At 39.7% G+C, this 10,064-nt stretch overlaps 1 protein-coding gene across 2 annotated transcripts in view; it reads left to right on the forward strand.

The window, feature by feature from the left end:
* kcnd3 (potassium voltage-gated channel, Shal-related subfamily, member 3) overlaps positions 1–10,064 on the forward strand; it is a 171,138-nt gene that overhangs the window by 155,752 nt on the left and 5,322 nt on the right. For both annotated transcript variants that reach the window (XM_047362606.1, XM_047362597.1), the window contains 3 exons: positions 2,252–2,284; positions 2,406–2,498; positions 8,397–8,659. In XM_047362606.1, the coding sequence (XP_047218562.1) occupies positions 2,252–2,284; positions 2,406–2,498; positions 8,397–8,659 (389 nt within the window). The remainder of the gene's footprint in view (positions 1–2,251; positions 2,285–2,405; positions 2,499–8,396; positions 8,660–10,064) is intronic.

The raw sequence follows: 10,064 nt of genomic DNA on the forward strand, positions 1-10,064 counted from the left end.
CACAGTTTGTGTCAACCTTGCACATCATTGATATCCCCTTATTGGTATCTGCTGCTATGGCTTCTGTGGCAAACACTCCAACCCTTCCCCCCTGAGCTGTTAAACCAGCAGTTCAGAGTTGTTTGAGCACCATGAGGGGGGTGTAGACAAGGTCAGACAGACGGTTTTTATTACTCTAACTGTAGGAAAGTTAAACAAAATGTTAATCGCTGTCAAATGTTTAATCGTTAGGAGGCTTTTACTCACAGTATGCCCGGCACCACGCAGAGCGACACAATGTGTTTTGTCACCCGGCAGATCAAGCTGTTTCCTCTCTACAGTATGGTGGCCACCTGGGTAGTGAGGCATGGCCGCCTCCAGACAGATAGACTGCTGATTCAGTCCTGTAGTCACATGCATGGAGGGGGGACAGAAATAGCTCAGGCCTAAACACCTGTGCTCTACTGCTGTGTTAGCTACAAATAAGCAACTGCAACACAGGTGAGCAGAGGAACACTGAGTCAAAAGCACAGAAATGTACCCTTTCAGCAAAGAAAGCCTCTGCTTTCAACACCAGCCACATGCTCAACACACAGAGAATGGATACTACAACTCTTCCTAACATAGCTTTTTGCTTGCTTGTCACTGTTGCTGTGTTGTGAGGGATAAAAGCAGTACTTACCACTGAGCAACAGGTACTTCTGGGGAATATCTTCTGTAAGTAAATCATAACAGGAATTACATACCAGGACAAGAATATTGATGATGCCGTTAACTGAGGATACATCTTACCAGGTTCAGTGCAAAGATATTTACAGACTTTTTTTGTCTGATAATAGGCAATTTTTAGATTAAAATTAATTAATTTTTAAAAAGCATGCTCAGGTGCATCTCAATAAATAAGAATATCATTGAAAGATGAGTTTATTTCATTAATTCAAATTAAAAAGTTAAATTCACACTGTATGTTATATAGATTTTTTCACACAGTAATACAGTATATATCTATGTATATATGTGTATTTCTGGTAATATAAACAACAACAAAATCTGAGTTCATTTTCTCAGAAAGTTACAATATTACACAACACTGGTAAAAAAAAAAGAAAAAAGACTTTTAATACAGTACATCATATTCACTGAATATTTGATCGAGGCTCCTTTCATGTGAGTTGCTGCATAAATGAAAGGCAGCATGGTGGTGATCGCCCTGTGGCGCTGCATTTAAAGCAGCCTGGAACAGGTTGGAGGGTCTAGTGTCTTTCAGCTTTTACTTTACAATAACCTAAAGGTTCTCATGGGGTTTAAGTCAGAACCCTTTTTCTACAACATTTTTCCCTCCACTCAATTTTCCATTTGCTTGTATATAGAACTCCATGAACAGAGCTCTTCTTTAGCAATTATCTTTTTTGGCTTTACCCTCCTTTATATGGTGTCCATGAGACAATAGCTGGACAACTGTCAAGTCATCAGTCTTCCGCATGATTGTGTAGACCATAACAGGGCCATGGAATAGCATTTCTGTATAAAAACTAATTATTGGTTTTGTATAATATTCAAATTTTCTGAAAAACTAAAATTAGGATTTTCAGTTACCGTAAGCAATCATCATCAAAATAAACAGAAACTGAATTACTAAAATTAATTCACTGTTTAAGGTTGTTAAAATTCACTGAAAAGTGCATGTTTTCCTAATGTTATTAATGATTAGATTTTACTTTTATTCACAGAGGAAATGTTTTCTGTAACCTTTAATCCTTGCTAGTTTTATAATGTAATTCCTATTGATTCCTAAAAAATAAATTGCCAAGTCAACTGGCAGAAGTTAAAAGCTTTATATTTGACTCAGCTCAGCTCTGACCAGAACTTCCTCTAAATGTCTGCAGAGTTGGAAGTACCACTCACTCTTCATTCAAACTTTTTTTCCATCAGTTCACTGGCATAAAGCATAAGGAATATGGTAAACAAGTCATTAGAAAGTCCCCTTTAGTGAGCACAGACAAGTAGGCAAAATGTCACAATGGAAATTTTATGTGAACTGTATACTGAGCAACTGTTATGTTCCAGCAATGCTAGATGTCCCACCCTCCCCACACAGGTCTGTGCACTAGATGTTAGAAGCATTTCCTCTAAGGGTTTGGAATAGTAAATATTCTTTGTCTGACTGGCATGAATGCAAATGCTGACGGCTGTCTGTTCTCAGCACTGAACTGTGAACACGAGTAAAACTCTGCCTGTCTTGTTTTCTTTTTGTCTCCTTCTCCAATTCAAGCAACTTCCATACAAGATGAACCTTTCAGATCAGGTAGTGAGACAGCAGTTGGCAGCACACCTCCCACATCACATGAGAAAGAAAGAGAGAGAGAGAGGGAGAGGAGTCTAACATTCGTTATGTGGGTGTTTGTGTGTGCATTTTTATATTCCAGGGTTCCAATGAGGAGGAGAAGCGTTTAAGCAAATCTACCTCTCTAATAGAGAGCCAGCACCACCACCTGCTGCACTGTCTGGAGAAAACCACAGTGAGTACATGCCTGCTGGAGCTTTTCAGTCATGAATATGGTTTTCATTTACAAAATCACACTAAAATCAATCAGTGTTGGCTGTAAAAGTGTTCCAAAATCTGTGTGTAAAGCCATAGTTGAGTTTATAAGAACTGAGCTCTTTGCACAGTACAGTACATTTCATTCTGATGCACTTCATTTACCTTTTGATACACATTTGGGTTTCCATATCTCACTTAGCCAAGCACAATAAGTTGTTCTTGCATGCAGTGATCAACAAGAATCCAGACTCATATTTTTCAGCCTTCTTATTTGTGAAAAAACACCATGCAATGGTCAAGATAAATTATTTTTTTGTTGGATCTTATAATAATGCATATTTATCTGGGTGGACTGATTAATAGAACACACACCTTTAATGAGTTTTAAAATTTTAGCAGTTTCTTTAGCAAGTTTCAAAGAAAACACATAATGTTTGTAGCCATCAACAATATTCTGGCATTTAATTTCCTTGGTTTATGGCACGGACTCAGCTTTTCAGCATAGTAAATACATTTTCAGTAGTGTTGACCTTGGGTCTTTTCGAGATGCTCAGTGTTCATGTATTGTTATCCCTTCTAAAACGAGTTTTGATGTGTGTTTGAGATTAGTGTCCTGTTGTAACACCCAGTTCTCTCTAAGTTTGAAAACTGTAGTTGTAGATCTGTTGTAAAGTTTAAGAATGTGGAGGTAGTCCTCATTCTTTATTGTTCTACTCAGTACCACTATCTACTGTGAAATAACCCCATAGCATGATGCTACCACCACCATGCTTGACATTTGGCACATTGTTCTTATGTTTGAAAGTCTCACCTTGGCTTCAACAGTCATTCTTTTTGTCACTGTTGCCAAAAAGCTCAGTCTTTGTCTCCTCACCATCAAACATTTCTCCAGAAAGCTGGCTGCTTGTCCACGTGGGCAGTGTTTTTGGATTTCCTACTTGATCAATCCAAGTTGATGTTTGCATTACTTCACTGTCACACTGGTGTTCCAGCAGCTTCTAGTTTATGATCTGCTTAGGCCTTGGTTATTCATGGTCATTCCTGACCTTTCTGTCCAGTTTCTTTTTATCAAATGGGGACAGTTTAGGTCAGCAGGGTTAAATTAACATTCTGGTGTGGCCAAGATCTCGATCATATTAGCTTTAGGGAGTATGCTTTTAAGCTGGATCATTAACAGGAAACAGACAACTTTAAATTAGCTCAGTTTAGCTGCCAATTCTGATAAGAAAGTGGACAAATATCTAGCCAAAGGTGCAACTGTTGTCAATGTATGTGTAAGAATTATGATTATTGATTAATTAATATTTATCAAAAATTATAATTTACAATAATAATTTGAGAAAAATTAATTTCTTAACCAAAAATCTTTACTTACCAATTGAAATCAGAGATGTCCTCTGGTGTTGTAATTGTAGCTCAAAGCCCTTGATAATTATAATTATTGAATTCTCAGTAATAATTGATAACTATTACTAGATGTCACTGTTTAATCAACCGTTTCACCGAAACGTGGGGAACTTTGACCTTATTTTGACAGACAAATCACTCTTGCTCAAAATAAACACAAACGCTTTCTCTTTCTCTATGTGAATATTTATTAAATCAACAGCCCTGATAGACCTCACTATTCCGATTCAATAATCTTCACCTAATCAAGCATGCAAAGGTCTACACAAAAGGGGTAAAATAACTAACTAAACAAGATAAAACAGCATTGAGTGTGTATGAAAATCAAACCAGCAGTTATGGAAAAAACAAGAGGAAATATGGAGCTGTCAGTCTTCGTCCTCTGGCCGCCTTTGGCGAAAAGGGGAAAATATGACTGACCGTCAGTAATCGACTGGAACACAAACAAGGATGGCAATTCCGTCTCCTTGAAACCTCCGTGGGATTTTTGGTCACGTGTTGAATTCACATCTTTGATTGATAAAGTGAAGTTTCCTGGCCTTTCTATTCCAGGAACTTCTTTCATGAATTTTTCTTCTCGTTGGCCAACAGGGGAACATGAATGAAAGTCCACGTGGGATTTTCTTCTCCACAATGATGCGCTTCAGGTGCCAGATACCGGTCCGGTTTCCAGCGTGAAAAGCAAAGCTGAGAGATATTTCATATGGTTATATAGTCCACTGTGACATCAGAGCTGCGACGCCCCCTTCCTATCAGCCACGATGCCTGCTGGGAGTTGTAGTAGCAGATTATCCTGGGGTACAAAATGGCCGATGACGCTGGAAGGCATAGCAGCTCCAGCAGCGTACAAATGGTCCAACATTCAGCAAACAAATGGTCCAACATTCAGCAAACAAATGGTACAACATTCGACATAGAGACATTCAGAAAACATATTTGTGGTAGTTTATTTTTATATTTTAGTCTGTATGTATAATTATAACAGATCAAATTTTGTTGTTGGAAAATTAACAAAAGTTTTAAAACCATTAAAAAAAAGTAAGTGCTAGGGGTGTATGTAAACTTCTGGCCAGAGTTGTAGATTTTCAGTTTTACATTTACTTTTCTTTTGCTCTGTTTTACTCATCTACTCCTCAGGAAGATGATGAAAATGAATAAGGATTCTAATTTTCTGTATATTTATCACTATGATGGACCCCTTTATGTGCATTTGATTATATATAGCTTTTACAAAAATAATGATTACAACAGTGTTGGATTCATTCATTTTGGTCACACATTTTCACATGCGCAGCTCAACAGACATCGCTGCTCTGACGTCACCCGGGATTATAAACCCGCAGGAAATAAAGTTTCGTTGCCTTTTCTCGCGTGTCTCACGGGACGACGCAATGGAGGCGCATATCTGGAGAGACAAAAGCTCTCAGGCAAACTTTTGCTCCACAAGGCCATTCCCGGAAGAGCTTGAAAGCTGGAAATCTGTCTGATACAAGAAGGTCAGAAGATTCATATACCGATCGAAGGCCACACCGACACCCGGCGCAGGTGAAAACCCACAGTTTTATTTCCAAGGAGATGAGTTTCCTCCTTGTTGATTCAGTCGTCTAACAGTTCCTCATATTTTCCCCTCCTGGACGGATGAGAAGTTACCGTTTTTCCTTTGAGGTGATCACGGACGCGTGATCTTTCCCCGCCCCCCATTTTTCTTCAGACCTGACCCATCCTCAACTGGTGGAGAGAATAAATCAACGTCAAAGTAATTTCGTTCTTTTTATATTCAACCGGATAGATGCATTTAGAGGTCTGGGCAGGGTGAGGCAGAGTTGAGGTGATTTTAGAATCACCAGTAGTTAATCTATGGTATTAACTTGTTGTATGCAATACTGATTGAAGTGTTTTATGCTAAGCTGTGTTTTGATTTGCTGCACAAGCGCTGCTGGATCGTGCGTGTTCATGTTTTGCTCGGCTGATCCCAAATCAGCCAGGAGTTAGAAGTTGGACTTTTAAAAGTTTTCCATTCAAAGCAACTGTGGTCTGGGCTTCGCCTGACCACTCCTTTGTTCCAGTTTTTATTACTGGAGTTTTTCCACTGAGTTCCCGCTTCAGAGTTTTATGGCTCGAGATTTGGGGCAATCAGCTGCTAGAGGCTAAAAAGGGCATGGACCCACCGTTTTATCAGCTGATCGCTGCAATCAAGACATCAGAACACCTGGAGGACTTCTCTTTCCATTTAACCCAAATTGCACATTTTGTCCATAAAACTGCTAGTTTGATCTTCATAGACACTAAATGCACATATATGTTTTTCTTTTATTATTATTATTAGGTAGTCATTTTTATCCTCTTTGTGTAGAATATTGCTTGTTAGTCACGTGAAGGTTTTTGGACCAGAATAATGGTATATCAGAATTATTTGGCTTCAATAAATCTTCATATATACACTGCTCAAAAAAATAAAGGGAACACTTAAACAACACAATATAACTCCAAGTAGATCAGACTTCTGTGAAATCAAACTGTCCACTTAGGAAGCAACACTGATTCATAATTAATTTCACAACTGTTGTGCAAATGGAATAGACAACAGGGGGAAATCTTTGGCGATTAGAAAGACACATTTAATAAAGGAGTGGTTCTGCAGGTGTGGACCACAGACCACTTCTTAGTACCTATGCTTTCTGGCTGATGTTTTGGTCTCTTTTGAATGTTGGTGCTGCTTTCACACTCGTGGTAGCATGAGACGGACTCTACAACCCACACAAGTGGCTCAGGTAGTGCAGCTCATCCAGGATGGCACATCAATGTGAGAAGTGGCAAGAAGGTTTGCTGTGACTGTCAGCGTAGTGTCCAGAGCCTGGAGGCGCTACCAGGAGACAGGCCAGTACACCAGGAGACGTGGAGGAGGCTGTAGGAGGGCAACAACCCAGCAGCAGGACCGCTACCTCTGCCTTTGTGCAAGGAGGAACAGGAGGAGCACTGCCAGAGCCCTGCAAGATGACCTCCAGCAGGCCACAAATGTGCATGTGTCTGCACTAACGGTTTCTAACCGACTCCATGAGGATGGTATGAGGGCCCGACGTCCACAAATGGGGGTTGTACTCACAGCCCAACACCGTGCAGGACGCTTGGCATTTACCAGAGAAAACCAGGATTGGCAAATTCGCCACTGGCGCCCTGTGTTCTTCACAGATGAAAGCAGGTTCACACTGAGCACATGTGACAGACGTGACAGAGTCTGGAGACACCGTGAAGAGCGATCTACTGCCTGCAACATCCTTCAGAATGACTGGTTTGGCAGTGGGTCAGTAATGGTGTGGGGTGGCATTTCTTTGGAGGGCCACACGGCCCTCCATGTGCTCGCCAGAGGTAGCCTGACTGCCATTAGGTACCTAGATGAGATCCTCAGACCCCTTGTGAGACCATATGCTGGTGTGGTTGGCCCTGGGTTTCTCCTAATGCAGGACAATGATAGACCTCATGTGGCTGGAGTGTGTCAGCAGTTCCTGCAAGATGAAGACATTGAAGCGATGGACTGGCCCGCCCGTTCCCCAGACCTGAATCCGATTGAGCACATCTGGGACATCATGTCTCGCTCCATCCACCAACGTCACGTTGCACCACAGACTGTCCAGGAGTTGGTGGATGCTTTAGTCCAGGTCTGGGAGGAGATCCCTCAGGAGACCATCCGCCATCTCATCAGAAACATGCCCAGGCGTTGTAGGGAGGTCATACAGGCAGGTGGAGGCCACACACAATACTGAGCCTCATTTTGACTTGTTTTAAGGACATTACATCAAAGTTGGATCAGCCTGTAGTGTGTTTTTCCACTTTCATTTTGTGTGTGACTCCAAATCCAGGCCTCCATTGGTTAAGAAATTTGATTTCCATTGATGATTTTTGTGTGATTTTGTTGTCAGCACATTCAACTTTGTATAGAACAAAGTATTCAATGAGAATATTTCATTCATTCAGATCTAGGATGTGTTATTTGAGTGTTCCCTTTATTTTGTTGAGCAGTGTATAATTAAGAGAAGCGTTTGTGTTTATTTCGTGCTACAGTGATTTATCTGTCAAAACAAGGTCAAAGTTCCCCCACCTTCGGTGAAGCGGTTGAATAAACAGTGACATTTTGTGGTTTTGGGTAATAATTTATCCATTATTAATGAAGAATAGCTAATTGTAATTATTAAAGAGCTTTGAGCCCATAATCACAACACCAGAGGACATCTCTGATTTCTGTTTGTAAGTAATGATTTTTGGTTAAGAAATTATTTTCTTTTTCAATTATGATTTTAAATTATAATTCTTGATAAATATTAATTAATCAATAAATATAATTCTTACAACAGTTTTAGTAAAATCTGTCTAAAATAATTCAGGCTATAAAATACTCAATATAGGCTATGCATTTTAAAAGAAGATCTTGACCTACACACAGTTGATGTTTCTTCCTGCTTTTGCCCTCTAGAACCATGCGTTTGTGGATGAGCAGTATTATCAGCAGAGCTACTTGGAGGCGGGGCTGCAGAACTATCCGTCTCAAAGCCCCTCGCTGTCCAGCCAAGATGGTGTGACGGGGACATGCTGCACCCGGCGAACCAAGAAACAACATCACACCCCTTTACCGAACGCCAGTGCTCCACCACACATGCAGCCTTTAAAACACACACACACACACCCACAAGGCTTGCAGGAGCTCAGCACCATCCACATCCAGCCCCTAAGTTCCAGGTAAGGTCAGAGTTCCCAAAGGACCTGACAAAGAGATTCAGAAAGTCTGTTACTTTTTTCTACAAGAAAATACATACTCAACTGTTTTGTTTCTGCTGTACTGTGTTTTATAAAGTTTGGGATTTCCTAGTGTGCTCGCTGTCCCTTAGTTCACCTCAAAGATATACTCATTGTGGAGTCTAACACTGGCAGTATTTTAGAATATTTCTGCATAATAATGATCCAGAATCACATTGTATAGTATCTAAATACAGGATTGAAAAATACAGGTAATGAAAATGTTGCATTTCAGTACATTTACTACACTTCAAAATTAGAGAAACATTTTAATTTAATCAATTCTGACACATTTATGACTTCACAGTGTCTAGGGATTATAATCATACCTTCTTAACTTTTAAATAACTTTGTTTTAAGTTGTCATTACCAAAATTATTTCTACTTACTGAATGCCAGAATGATGAGAGAGAGAATTTCTGTCACTTTCTTCAGACTCAGATGTTTATATATACAAAGCCTTCAAACTCTTTCAGTAAGTCCAGACATTGATGCAATGTCTTTGTAAGCTTTAAATAGGTTAATTTACAACATTTGTGTTGATGGCAGCTACCCCTATAGATTTATTTTAAGGCAAATTCCAGATGCCTGAAGACACCATGTTTATCTGTTCAAGTAATTATATGGAACTATAAACAGAATAGGAATGTCCAGAGATTATACAAACCAAGAAGGGGATGGGTTTTGAGAGAAAGAATAAAAAAGACCTTGTTAAGATGCAGTCTGAAGTCGGTAGGAGAGTGTTATTATCCCCAAGACTAGAGTAATATAACAGTATGGACCGAAAGGCCACTCAGAGAAGAAGAAGGCATTAATTAACATGACTGGTAGGATCAAAGTTTTTGCAGAGGTTCTGTTGCCTTGTTAAAATAAATTTGATGTGTTTGCCCAAAATGATCGTTATCAAATTTGACGTGAAAATGGAGATCCCTGCAAATCTAAGAGCATCATCCCCACTATGAAGTACGGGGATGGCAGCATAATGCTGATTGGGGGGGTTGCTGCTGGACAGACTGATGCACTTCACGAAATAGATGGCACCATGAGCGAAGAATCTTATGTTGATATATTGAAGAAACAACTCCAGACATTAGTCAGGAAGTTAAGGTCTGGGCACAAATGGGTCTTTAAAATGGACAATGACCATAAGCATAATGCCAAATTAGTTAAGTGTCTTAAGGACAAGAAAGTCAATGTTTAGATGTTATGTTAACATATCCTTGATCTTAGTGTTACAGAAAAGCTTTCGGTTAAAGCTGAAAAGGTGTGTGCAAGAAAGGTGGAAAACAAATCTGACTCAGTTACAACAGTTCTGTCAGAAACTTGTAAAAGGACACCTACAACGTTT

Source organism: Girardinichthys multiradiatus, chromosome 1, assembly GCF_021462225.1.
Source record: "Girardinichthys multiradiatus isolate DD_20200921_A chromosome 1, DD_fGirMul_XY1, whole genome shotgun sequence".
In the NCBI taxonomy this organism is placed as follows: Eukaryota; Metazoa; Chordata; class Actinopteri; order Cyprinodontiformes; family Goodeidae; genus Girardinichthys; species Girardinichthys multiradiatus.